Source organism: Osmerus mordax, chromosome 6, assembly GCF_038355195.1.
Source record: "Osmerus mordax isolate fOsmMor3 chromosome 6, fOsmMor3.pri, whole genome shotgun sequence".
Lineage (NCBI taxonomy): Eukaryota > Metazoa > Chordata > Actinopteri > Osmeriformes > Osmeridae > Osmerus > Osmerus mordax.
This window is the reverse complement of record NC_090055.1, coordinates 10,753,538-10,767,702: the sequence shown is the minus strand read 5'-3', so window position 1 is coordinate 10,767,702 and position 14,165 is coordinate 10,753,538. Positions and strand designations below refer to the sequence as shown.

The window sequence follows — 14,165 nt, the reverse complement described above, 5'->3', positions numbered from 1 at the left end:
TGCTATCTACTTTTCTCTTAAAAGTGCTTTTTCTTGTTCCACTTTCACAATCGTATTCGCATGCCAATATTATCTTGATTTGTTTCGCGCGCACATGTATTCAAATCCAATACATGTTATAACTAGCAAACTTGCTCAAATGAAAGACACCTCTAAACTGACTTACACATTCAACGACTGAGTTCTGTCTGGAGTCTCAAAGCGAGCTGTTTACTTTCTGTCAAGTTTGAAATATCCCGCCGGTCACTCATTGGCTGGCTAATCAAACAGTGTAACCATTGGATGAAGACGTTGCATCGTGGTACATGAAGTTTATTTTAGAAACTCATGTGCGCACAGACTGACATAAAAACGATAGTAGCCCACCAGATCTTATTATTACTTATTGAACCATGTAAATAATGTAGAGATATTAAACTTGACATAAAAAAATGCATGTATTTTCTCTCTGATGAAATAATCAGTCGTAAAAAATGTGTGGCTTTTTTTTGTTGTTGTCTTTGTCCACACTTCCTAATTAAGATTGCTATGGCAACGGAGTCAAACCGGACTTGGGAACGTTTAGCTAGTAGCTAGCTAAGCATTGTCAAAACCCAAACCTAACAATAGACTACCTATTGCTCACAGGCATAATTAACCTGCTCCACTATCAGCAAATAATATCAGCAATCCAGATGAATCGCAATACATTGAATCAATAACTCTTTGGATGGCCTATTATCTTGAAAATGTAAGTGTATATTTGAGCTACTAGCTACTGTACAGTACTGTAGTCGTGCCCATTGTGATTAGATTAATTGAGGCTGGCAAGAAAAACTGTAACTTCATTGCGACCCAGTTAGCCTGTAGTACTGTAGAATATGTCACTTGATCAAAGTTGATAGTCAGCTAACTATAGCTATATAATTTGACTGCGTTTGTCAGTAAACCAGGTGTTACATTAGACAGATGATTAAACATTTATTCAAAGGGACAGGCAGTGAGTCACCACATGTCAACATTAACGCCTCACATGTCAAATCTCTCAGCTACCAAAGGGGGGCAGTATGCTGCCTGTCTATCTAGTCGCCTTTGTGTTTACCTACAGAGTGGTTGCATGGTGATAGTTTTAGGCCTTTCTAATCTCTTTCTCTCTTCTGCAGTGTCATCATAATGCTCCCCTGTAGAACCCCCCGCCAAGCCCAACATGGCGTCCGATAGCTCTCCGTCACAAGAGGGCAAGAAGAGGAAAAAGAAAAGTGACAGGGCTGTTAAGTGCAAGGACAATGGCGCTGGGATTGCAACAGTCCATGTGGACATCGACGAGCTCACTGCCTCTGGGCACAGTGCCCTACAGGGGGGCAACTGTGAGGAAGCCCTCAGCTGCTTCAAAAAGGCCTTCAAAGCTTCTATAGAGGTGATATTAATTAACCATATAGGCTAGTACATTTCCTGCATAATACACGTTCAGTCAAGCTCTCACTTGCTTCAAACTACTTCAAAGCTTCCATATAATCCTTACTAATTAGCCCTACAGAACCATGTATTATACACACGTACTGGATTGAGTTTGAGTGAGATCCAACCCCAGATCCCTGTATCTTAGCAAGCATATCAAGCTGTTAACAGCCTATTACATGTAAGCCAGTGTATTATTACCCAGTGTACCATTTCTCTAACCCCCACCCTCCCCCCACACACAGCTAAAAGAGACCCGGGTCCAGCGGGTATGCGCCTTTAATCTGGGTGCCGCGTACGTGGAGGCGGGCAAGCCCCAGAAGGGGCTTGAATTCCTGACACGTGCCCAACCTGGAGAGCGGGGTGAGCGGGTTGCAGACCTCCAGTTCAACCTGGGCGTGGCCCGCGATGTGCTTGGTGAGCTTGGCCAGGCGACAGGACACTACCTCCAGGCCGCCCAGCTGTATCGCTCCCAGGGGGATGGTGCCAGTGAGGGGGACACATGCATGAAGATGGCTCGCTGTCATTTCCTCTTGCAGGTCTGCATACACACCTTTTTACAGAATGTCATGGGGATTGCATTGCCACTCAATATACAGTACTTACATGAAACTAGTTTGACATGCTATGAGGTCATTTGGATGTGCTCAAAGCGAAACCTTGCTGTGTCATCTTATGAATCTCTCTGTGTAATCGTGCTGCAATGTTGCTAGCATGCTAGCATTGTGATGCATCACAAAAATAACACGCACTTGTCATACATAGCCTCTGACACTGAAGAATAGAGTTACTGCATCTAAAACTTGATGATATGTAACATTGTTTGCTCCACAATGAAATATTATCTGAGCTTACCTTTCATACAGTTTATCTTATATGGTAGCTTAACTTAAGCATGTATTTCATCTTACTTTTTATCATGGGAAAACTAAGATGTGCGCTTGAGGGATGCCCTTCTGAAGTAGGATATTGCCCACAAATCAATTTCCTTTCCATTTAATAAATGCATGCCTTGCTTCTTAATAGGGAAGGATTACTGTACATGGAGCTTTGCATTCTGTGGCCCATTAGTAAGTTGCTGAAGCAGCATTTAACCACCCTCATAACTTCTGCACATGCAGAACTCAATACTTTAAGCTCATGGATGTGGTCTGGAATACACTAACGGACAAAGCATTTGATTCACCAAGAACGGTGATTAAAGATCCCAAGAAAATCTTAGCAAACAGACAATCAGGTGATTGGACGATCCTATCAGTCATTTGATTATGTGAGACAGTCTTTTTTCCTCGTGTAGTAAATGGGTCACTACCTGGGGAGCATTCATCCAAATTCTAACTGAAGAGCAGCAATCAGGGTTTCAATCTCACCCCCATCACAGAACATTGATTTTTCCCACGGTGGGGACGTGGCATAACTGTGCGCATGCTTCTGCCCTCTACAGTATCTCCATATGTTCAAGTCATGTGTTCAAGTCTTGCTGAAAGAACGCAGGATTTAATAGAATTTGTATTCCAGTAAAACAAAACAGGAAGTGTACGGGCATTTTTCTGAAGACTTGGTTATGGATCGGACCTATGATTTGTGCAAGCAGGAGTGGAGCTTGGCCGCCAGCAGCTACCAGAGGGCCGGGGAGAGCTACAGGGTGGCAGGCAAATTGGACACCGCAGCCATGGCCCTCAAAGAGGCAGGAAGTCACATGCTCCGGTCCGATGACTTCACCATGGATGACATCATCAACGTGCTGACAGAGTGCCTGGAACTTAGCGAGGACATCAAAGACCCAGAGTCACTGGGTAGGTAGATTACCACCTGCAATGTAGGTCAGATTGTGCTTGTGCAGTAGAAGCTAAGTAAAGAGGGACTCATTATTAGAATCATCTGTCATATTTCTTTCGAATAAAAAAGGCTGCCACCCGCACACATCATCCCCCTCTCCCTCTTTACCCCCCCCTCTCCCTCTTTCCTTGTGTGCACCCTCTGTCTCTCTTCTACTTCTCCCATGCCTCTGCCAGGTGACCTGTACAATGACCTGGGCTTGAGTTTCTCCCAGCTGAAGCTGTTTCAGGAGGCTGCAAGCTGCTATGAGCGGGCGCTGCCCCTAGCTGGCATTGGGGCCAAGCCCAGCAGGCTGGCAGTGGTCCTGCAGAACCTGGGTGCCGCACACAACTCCCTGGGCAAGTACAGGCAGGCCCTGGAATACCACACTCAGGCAGCCAGCTTGCACGGTGAGCATGGGGGTGGCGGGGGGGTGGAGGTACTGAAGAGTGAGACGGACGTGGGCACATTTCATATTGAAAGAGAGGGAACAGTTAGGTAAAGATAGTGAGAAGTGAAAGGCAGAATAGGGAGGTTGAGAGGAAAGACATAACAGAGAGGGTAAGGGAATTGAGGAATAGGATGACTAAAAAAGCCACAAAGGAAGACAGAATGATGGTAAATGATCAGAAAGGTGAGGTAGTGGTTGCATGAGAGAGGTCCGCTCACATACTCTCCTACCTATTAATATTGGAGGTGCATTAGACAGTACCATTCATGATGGTGGTGTACGTCTGTTTAAGTGGGTATAAATGCATGTAATTTCAGCCATTTCATTACATGTGTGTGTGCTCTACAGTACATGGCTTTAATAATGGCTTTAATTTGTCTCTGGACAGCTCTCATTAGGACAAGTGAATTATGTGTGTGCTTGTGTGTGTGTGTGTATGTATTTGGGACCGAACTCACTCAGGGGTACTCCCACACGATCCACCAGAGTGCTTACGACAGCACTGCTGAATGACTCATGCTGACGTAACGTGTGTACTTTTGAACAGCATGTGCGTCAGCTCCGATCGAAGGAATGCGCGGAAAGGAATGCACGAAAAGATCTGTTAGCTCTCAGGAAAACGTGTCTCAAGTGGGAAGCTGAGTGTTTTAAAGGCCCTCCGCCATTAGCCGCGGTGCATTTCCCTCATAGGTGCTCCACTCCATCTCTCCAGGCTCCCAGGGGAGTCGCCGTTCCCAGGGCAGGTGCTTCAGTAACCTGGGCTTTGCCCTCAGTCAGCTAGGCCAGCACGAGGAAGCCGCTGAGAACTACCTCCATGCCCTGCAGGCCTTCAAAGACACAGGTAGTCCTGGTGGACCCAGTCATATTTTCGTCAGCTTTCTTCTGCTACTGACCCATGCGTTATTCATTTAGACATGGGTTTGCGTTAGCCAGGGGAGCTACAGGCAAGCTTCAAAAAGTCTGTATGTGGAAGGCTATTGGTGGAAGGTTATTGTTTTCAGATCCCGGAATCACATTTGGGTAAACTGCTGACCTTTTCAGTTTGGAAAACCATATCCTGTCCTTCAGTAGCTTGTATTGTATCCTGGAATAGTTGGATTGCATCATACCATCCACTTTCCATGTTTGTTTTTTTTAATCATTTTGCTGTATCTAAGTCATAGACCACATGAATGATTCTAGATATCTCTGTCCAACTTCGATTTATATCTATCAAATGTCAACATCTCTGTGGACTCCTAATGGGCTAACAACAACCTGTCTTAGGCCCATGTGATGCCCCCCCCCCCCACACACACACACACACCATCCCCCGCCCCCCACCGCTGTTATCCGCATCCTCTAATGATCTGTCACTGTCACCAAGTACCTCATAGCGCTCCCTGTTGCCTACGCAATGATCTTCCTCTCACCTTTTCCGTTTCTCTCATCCCTGTCTCCCTCCCTCTCTGTCTCTCACCACCTGCTCTTTTCTGTCTTCCTTCATTATATTTTTTCCTAATTAACTTTCGTGATTCTCTCTCTGTATCTTTGGTTCTCTCTCTCTCTCTCTCTCTCTCAATTTATCGATCAATATAATGGTCCTTCATTCTTTTCCCCCCGCCCTCCCTCTTACCTCCCCAGACGACTATAAGGGGCAATGTCAAGCGTATGAGGGGTTGGGTGAGGCTCGCTTAAAGCTGAGAGACCTGAAGAAAGCTACGCAGTATTACAAGAAAGCTTTGGGAGCTCTTTCACAGTGTAAGGTGAGCTTGGGATCAATTCAGTCCATTGTTAACACCCCAATGCAGTCACTGTAAGATCAATCGCTCATACAGTCACACACATCGTACACATAATCCTCATAGGAAAAAGGACCGTTTGCAGATCAGTGCACTCCACAGGTATTTGGACAACGTCTGAGCTGTTTGGCTCTGTACTAAAATGTAGAATTTCAGCTTGAATTTGTGGTCATTTATATCCGATTTTTTACATTTTAGCAACAAAATTTTACATTTGACCATTTCATCCACTCGTTTGAGTGGACGTGAATCAAAGCCATAACAGCAGTCTCACTGTCAGTCTGTGTACGTCCCTCTGATCTTCCAGGACTCCTCCAGTAGTGTCCAGGAGCGTCTGGTCAACAAGCTGAGTGACACTCTGCAACTAACCCTCTCTCTGACCACCCCTGGCAGATTACAGGTACACCCAACATGTACCCCTTTGCACATTTGAATTGACCAGTGATGTTATACAATAATCTGTGTAGTTTGTGGTTAGGAGCACTGGTCTGGTTAACTTTTTAAGTCATCCTGTGCAAAAAGTGAATGGAGATTTCTAGGTTGTGGATCTAATGAAATGTGCATTGAGTGAGTTGAGGAGGGCTCTGAGCTGATATAAGTTATTTTCATGTTTGTGAGACCCCATTGATCGAAGACTCCCATTGAAATATGTGTACAACTCTTTTACCAGTGCTACTGGTAGGAGAGCAGTAGTATGGGTTGGCAGAGCGATTCAAGGATGTTTTCAAGGCTTGTCAACATCACCTTGTTCTCTTTTACAGAGAGGTCCTGGTCCTCATCGACACTCCCACAATGGGATACTTCCTGGACAGGCTGCAAGGTGAGACTAAGCACAAATCGACAGGCCACTATTGTTGATAATTGACATTTAGACACAAGTCATTTATATTTTATACCACTGCAGATGGTTGTGCGGTGGAAAGGGAAGTACTGCTGACATTTCCTAAAGCTGCCCAATAGGCAGTGGGATTTCAGTGTGTTGTTAATTCCCCCTGTATACTGTAGGCTGCCTGACATAAAAGGCACCAAGCCAGGGCCAGGCCTCCAAACTCTGGACCCGGAATCCACCCAACACCACAGGGGTGGCCTTTCAAATGGGCACAGGGTGGAGGGTGGCCTCCAGAGTAAGCTCCCAACATTGACATTCCATGTGTGTGTGTTTGCCTGCCTGTTCGAAAGCAAGTACACAAGTGTGTTTGCAATGTGAGATCTTTTCTGAGCAGCTGACTAAAAGTCGTTGCTAACTTGTAAGCTTATTTCACTTTATTTTGCATGTGTGCCTTTATGAAACATATGACTACTGTTGGTCCTCAGTGAGTGGAGCTGGCTCCGTAGCAGGGTCTTCCCAGGAGCAGGTGGGGGGAGTGGAAGCCCTGGGCCAGGAGGGAGACCAGACACAGAGAGAGACCACAGGAGAGGAAGCTGGGCACGTGTCACCTCTCAGAGGAGTGACACCAGAGCAGTCAGGCCATGTGAATGTGCTTCCTGGGGCCAATAGGTAAGGTACCCCCACCCCTCAACACACACATACAAATGATATAGTTGACACAGACTGTATATACACACCTGAACAAACTGTGTTTGTGTTGTCTGTGTTCACCCTCTGTTTCTTACAAATGTACACATGCACATCTATAATTGAACAGGGAACCCCCCCCGTGAATACACTTTATTTTGTGAATTATAGCTTCGTTAAGTGCTTGCAACTGCATATCACATACGGTTAAGTCAAAGGCTTTTCATAACCTACCAATCAAGACCGTTGTCTTATGTTGTGTATTTTTGCAATGTGGCAGTATTCTGGTGCAATTCACCTACAACAGAGATGGAGGGCTTGGGGAGAATCCGTCTCTGCAGCAAAGTAATATAATGAGGAGAATAGAGAATCATTAGCAGGCTGTGCATTTATCAATAGAGTCCAAGCAGGGAAGGCTCAAACACATGCACGCAAAGACAATAAACACACAGGAGGAGCTATGACCTTGACTGATGATGATGATACACCCACACACACACGCACACACACACAGCTTCCTTTGCTCAGTCTCTCAGTCTTTCACATGCAAACATACGCAACAGCTACCCAGTAAATCCTTCTTTTTCCACTATAACTGAAGATTGCTTTGACTCTAGTACAGTAAGAGTGTTGGCATGGCTTAGTGTCTGTGAGTGTTTGTCCAGACATGTACTGTCTGTGTGCTTGTGTGAAATCCTCCTGTTTTACTCACTCCATGAATCCAGCTTCTCCTCTCACCTTTCGCCACAGAGCCAAAAGTCATTTTAATTACTCTGCAGATGTTGTCAGGAGAAGATTACTTTGCTCCAATGCTTCCTCCACTCTCTCTATTTGTCCAGAAACCTAAACAATACATATGAGCACCCAGACCCACACTACCAGAACCAGAGCATCTCTGGCAGCATTGGGAACACTCAGCAAAGTAGGTATCATAACATCAATGCAACTTGATGACAGTCAGCTCTTTTAAGAAATCCTAAGGGGCAAATCCTCCTGTAATATCCGGGATGTATAAAATACATTCAGTCACATGACTGTACAAAGGCAACTCCTATCAAATCTGGAAGGCAACAATATTGTTTAGGGACTGCAGGTTTTTGTGAAATCAAAGGTGAGGGACTTGCAAACACGGCATGTACAAATAATTGGTATTATTGTAACAATCTTCATGTGAGACAATGTCATTGATGAACAGCTTGTACTGACATGAAAAGAGGTGCTGTAGTGTCACCATTCTGAATGGATTATAAGAAAGGACAGAATAGATGATCCCCACTCTCAGATCCTCCTTTAGAACCGGATTTGACAACTGAATGAAATGCTGTTGTATTTCTCTGCAGGTGATCATTTGTACGAAAGTATCAAAACTGGGAAAACGCAAATGAACAGGTAAGGAAAATGATGGATGTGTGGTTTCTAATGAAATGTGCAGAAAGGAGATTGAGGAGGGCTAGAACCTGCAATACTAAAGTTATTTTCCTGTTGAAGTGAGATCCCCCTGGTCGAAGACCAAGAGGCTCCACCTACTAGTGGATCGGTTAACGAAGACGCCACAGCCCTGATTAAAAAGTGGAAGTCTCGAATATGTACAGTCATGTGAATGGTGTAATTAAGTACTAACTAGCCATTCACAAAGAATGTTTTATAGCCTCAATTTGTCAAATTTGTACTGGTATGTGCATGTAAATATTGTTCTTGGAGGGTTTTTGTTGATTATTGATGATTGATATTTGTTGATATTTGTCTAAGGGCCTCATACCTTTAATTATATTTATATGTAGGCTTTTTTACTAATGGCTTAGCAAGCAATAGAATCATATGGAAAAGGGCTCTGGGAACATTTCACAGATTTATCTGTACTGATGTGCACTTATTCACATGGACAATTGACTGTGGGTTATGAATCATGGAATACATTATAATTTTACAATGTCTTTGGCTGTCAATGCATTCTATTGTTTGCAAATATTAAAATGTATTCTGCTTTTCATTAAAATAATATTCATAATGTTTTAAATCAAATAAGCAACTACTTTTCTACCACTGGAAAGGAAGTTATATACAATTCTTCACTGTCACAATCAACCACTCAATCTGCTTTCATTATTTGGTTCGCTAGGGCATATATTGTGGAATTCAGTCTAAGTTTTGCAGATGTCCCTCAAATGAAACCTCAAATGTGAGTTTCCTTGATGTAAGAATAGTCACCCACACTTTTTGAATGGCTTTACAGATTGACACATAGGGGGGGTTGGGGGAGTAAACTGTGACTGTAATCCAGTCGTTCACTGACGACAGTGCTAGAGCCGGTAAAAATGCTAGAGGTACGGGGCAAACAGCGTCAATCATTATGTAGCCGTCTTAGCTGATCGATAAAAACATTTGTCTTCATACTGACTACATGCATATTCTGGTTTTATTTTATTCAAACTAGTAGTCTATAGCGGAAACTGACTGCTGAAGATCCAAACTGCTAGAATGGTTACCTTTTCTATTTTCATTTTAGGGAAACCAATATAACGGATAATATTGTCAATTTATAAACGATTTGTTCAAGACCATCAATCTACTCCGACCAGCACTCTTCGCCTTTCAGCACTAAGTATGCGAACAGCACCCGCTTAGTTCTCTGAAATAGCCTACAGCGCTAGTGGGACAGAACCCAGTGGTCGCCACTGCAGTCAGATGCGTAGCCTGATTTGCCTTCCGTGGACCTAACGGACAGATCTTTGAGAAAGATTGATGCAGTAGGAGCTTTTTTTAATAGACGAAATACTTTCATCAATGAATAGGCTACTACGCAAAATTAAAACATTGAAAAAAACGTCAAAGAAATTGGATCCCCGGAAAAGAATAGCCAACCTACTTTGAAGACTTATTCCACATGCTTTTCACGGAAAATGAAACAGAATTTTGTATTTTATTGCAGAACTTTTAAATTGGAATTCCCAATCAACACTAAGGTTACATCCAGTAAGGAATGTTGATCCAAGTGACCTGAGCATTTCAAGGTAGGCTATGACTAATTTTGATGCATTATAGCCTATATCAGGAAGGTTGAACTGAACTGAATCAGCCTAGGCTTCAGCTAACTGACAGTTACTCAGCAAAATGTGACTTTAAAACCAAATGCATATGCTTCATCACATATTATTTTAGTTTACATTCTACTATACTGGTTGGCCAAAACAGTTTCTACTTCTTAAAGTTTCTTAAACAATTTGCCCACTCAGATTGCTAGCCTAAAGCAATTCCCAAAATCAGTCGGCATTAAAATAACAGTGTTGTGTCTTTGGGGCTACAGCGTAGCTAGAAAGTCCTCGTCTGATGTAGGTATAGGCTGTAGCAATGAAAGATTTACTGCGAAACTTAATCCGCCTTCAGACACCTTCTCGAGCCAAGGATGCCTCAGTGGGCGGAAGAACAATAACTGCTCCTAAAAATACATTGTCCAAGTTCACTTTAAAAATTGCAGCGAAGCCATTCGCTGCTAATGAGTCTTCGACTTTAAAGTGTACAGGTATGAGCAGCACTGGACTTGGAGATATGGTGTTGGTAGAGTTAATTGATGTAGAAAAGAGTAACTGAGGTGTGCTTGCGTTCGTGTGTGTGTAAGGGTGGATGTGAAAATGTGAAGAACGCGTGTGAATGCATGCGTCAGAGTCTACTGTGAAACGGAAGTGCTGAAATGTGAAACCACGTTCATCTTTCAATGGATCTCAAGGATTCTTCTTCACCAAGTGCTAACCGCGCTCGAGCTTAATGGTGAAATCAGAGAGCAGAGAGACGGGACAAGATGTAAAAATGTTAGACCCGGTGTTCTGACGATTTGTCTCACAGTTTCACGTGTTCCTTGGTAGCGCAAAACCACAGGGAAAACCTTAACCCCAATCTTAACCTTGATGTGCGGAGTAATTTAGGTTTCTGCACCGGAATTTACATTTCTGTGTATATCTAAAGGTGTGCCAGTGCCATCAATTCTGGCTGTTGGTCAGCTCAGTGTTGGGGTTTAACAGGTTTCACGAAACCTGTTCCTCAAGCGTTTGCAGGTGTCTTCTAAGGGGTTTACTCAAAGGGAAACATCCTGAAAGAGTCCCAATTATGAAAATCACTCCTACAAAATATATTTTTAATTGCTGGTCCATATACAGACCTAATCATAAACACACACACATCCAATGTTGTTGAACCAAGCAGGAGTGGGGAATGGTGCATGGGCCATCAAGGCTGGGTTTGTGCTGTTCTGACTGCAGTGTCGATGTTATCAGTAGCGACCTTTACAAGAGATGCTTCACAGTGAATCAACTGGGTGCTTTCAGGAGAATAACCCGACAGTGGACAGTCATGGTCAATAGAGAATGACCGGCAGGGGGGTCATCATGTTGGGAAATGGTTGTGGACATGATGTCCCAAACATTGCAATGAGATGTCGCTCATTTGGATTGTAGGAGCCCAGTGAGCCTCAATTCTACAAACAGACAGGCACAGACATTGATAATACATAGAGATCTTGGTCCAAAGTAAAAAACATTCTGAGAAATGTGATGGTACAAAATTCATTTTGGAGAGATGAATGATAGGGTTCAATTCAGTCTCTGTTGTTAAGATGTAGTATCCACGTTCCTCCAAAACTGAAGGAACAACCCTCAAACACTGAAATAAATTGTGAACTTTAATGCAATTGATGCAAGGGTTGATGTTGAAGCAAAGACATCAACTCTCAATCGAGGAATGATGTCATCCTATGATAATCCATGATACCTTCAGAAACAGGAAGTAGCCAATTCTAATTAAACAAAGACCAAACAGGTCTTTGACTTCCTCTTGACCCTCTCAATTTGGGAATATTTTTTTGTTGAGCATTGGGATATAAAGTCATACATAAATTATTTCATGGAACACGAATGCAGACACGGAGCAGATTAATTTAATTGAGGGCACATCCACTTAAGATGTCAGAAAGCATGACAAGAAGACATTTCTATACTTTTTTTTTAAAGGGATGAAATCACTTGTCACTGAAAGATTCACAACATTTCATGCCATAAGGGCCTACAGGATTCATTGGCTGTTGACTCCACCCCTCACATTAGCCCATGGACGAAGACTGAACAGCCTCTGCACTTTATTTCTAACGAATGACATGCCCTTTGTAGAAGATTTATAAACTCTATTAGTCCCTACAGGGTTGGTTCAATGACAAGAAAATGAAGATTGCGTTGCAATGGTTTTTGTGGCACGTTGCACAAGGACATTTCTCTATGGCAGGAACGTGGAGCAGAAAAACCCTGTCCCTCCATGCCAAAGCAACATCACTTTGTTTGTTAGTATTCACATGGCAGAGAGGAGTGTGAAGAGTTGACAGCTCTAGGTCAGACCTACTGGTCCTCTACATCGAGCCTTAAGTCAATATTGTCAGGAGGGCAGACGCTACGTGTGGCATACAGTCCAGTGGCTCTTCTTGTCATGAAGCGACTCAATTTTACTACAACCAAACAACGCATGTCTTCAAGACGCTGCTTATACTGGTTTGAGGATGTCTTGGTGTGAAATACCTCGGTAGTCATCGCAAAATCTTGCCACTTAGAATCCTTCCACCTACGAACTGTTCTAGCGGGAACTAGGAATGATTCACCCAAAGAGAACTGAAGAACCTCTGGAAATCTTTAATTTCTTTTGAAGAATTAAATGGGCTCCCAAGGCAGATGCAAGCAATTATTTTACCCAACCATGTCACTATGACAATATAGTTATGGGCTGTGTAGAACCTAGTATCTGAGCCTAATCCAAGCTTTGATTAGATTGTTCACACTCCAATGTGATGAAGCCTATATCTTCCTTCTTCCACCTGTGTACGTCATTGTGCCACAATGATTCACTCGTCACAACCGGCCACACAATGCAGCTTGAAGGCAATAATGACTGTTGCCTAGGCCACACACAAGCAGGGTGAAACTGCCTTGTATGTGGAAGGTGATTTCTACAGGCCATAATGTAGTAAAGAAACAGATTAATCATGTTCCCAAAGTCAACTAGGCTGTGTTGTAGTTCCTTTTCTGGCCTTTCCTTGAACCCACTTTTGTGTGGGTGCTGGTGCGGTATATTTTCAGTCAAAAGTTATTGTTTCAGCCTCTGATGACAAAGTGCTTCCAATATCTTGGTAACAGCTGTTTTATTGGAGTTGAGACATTGATTGTAGTAGTATGTTTGATGTTGAACTTTTATGTTTTGTAGATAACTGGAGAATTGGTCTTGCTTTATGTGACCTTTCAGTGTTTAATAGATGATGCACTGTCTGATGCTGTCTGGTTATTCCAAATGCATCTCAGCATATACAGTATATGTGCTGTATTTGTACAGTACACGTGTAATCGGTAATATGCATAGGCATGCAAAACATGAAATGTACAGATTTTCTGGGAAATCTGTTGACTATTTTTCAGTCCTGTATTCTGGTTTATTTACATTAATGTATACAAAGTACGTTTCATCAAAAATCTACTGTACATTTTACACCCCTTTACATCAACAACATTTGAAGAACTCACACGACTGAGATCAGAAAGGCAGAGTAAATATGTTTAGCTCAAGTTAGGGATATATAGTAGAACAAGCAAGGTCAATGAACACAAGTTCATTTTAACAAGTTGTCAGATTTACAAGTTTACAAGTTCACAACTGGTTTATTAATTTTATTGGTTATGCTGCAGAGACTTTGTATTTGTTATTAACAATAAAGGGGTGGCTCTGACGGCTTATTAGAAAAGAGCTGTCTGTTTTGAAGCTCTGAAAGCTCACACTCATCTGCAAAAGCAGTTCCCAGTTACATAACACAGAGCAATTATCGCACACACATTTTATTTTTAGTGCTGTGGGATTGCAATCTGTCACACTTAGATTTGTGTGATAATTGTTTTTAAATCATCTTAATGGCTGTCAGATATTCTGTTGAGTTGGTTAATGGACCTATGTAAGGAAAATGGAAAACCCTTAGTCACACTTAGTAGCATTCAGCAGAAGAGCGACCCACATTCAGATTTGAATGAGCAACCATAGTCAGTCTGAGTAAAACATCCTCATTCTTGTGTATATGGTAGAAACTGGAAAGTAGTCATTGTGTATGAGCCAACATTAACATGAGCTATCTCCACTCTCCTCCAGG

General features: G+C 42.8%; 1 protein-coding gene across 1 annotated transcript; it reads left to right on the top strand.

Annotated features, from left to right (window-relative positions):
* The first annotated feature begins 1,186 nt into the window (after positions 1-1,186).
* On the top strand, positions 1,187-8,995 carry LOC136943852 (tetratricopeptide repeat protein 24). The gene is made up of 13 exons (XM_067237335.1): positions 1,187-1,396; positions 1,683-1,976; positions 3,032-3,233; positions 3,453-3,665; positions 4,419-4,547; positions 5,330-5,451; positions 5,795-5,887; positions 6,249-6,307; positions 6,493-6,611; positions 6,802-6,985; positions 7,843-7,925; positions 8,344-8,392; positions 8,492-8,995. The coding sequence occupies exons 1-13, from the start codon at positions 1,187-1,189 to the stop codon at positions 8,601-8,603; spliced, it is 1,869 nt and encodes a 622-aa protein (XP_067093436.1). The 3' UTR covers positions 8,604-8,995.
* Positions 8,996-14,165: the final 5,170 nt, after the last annotated feature.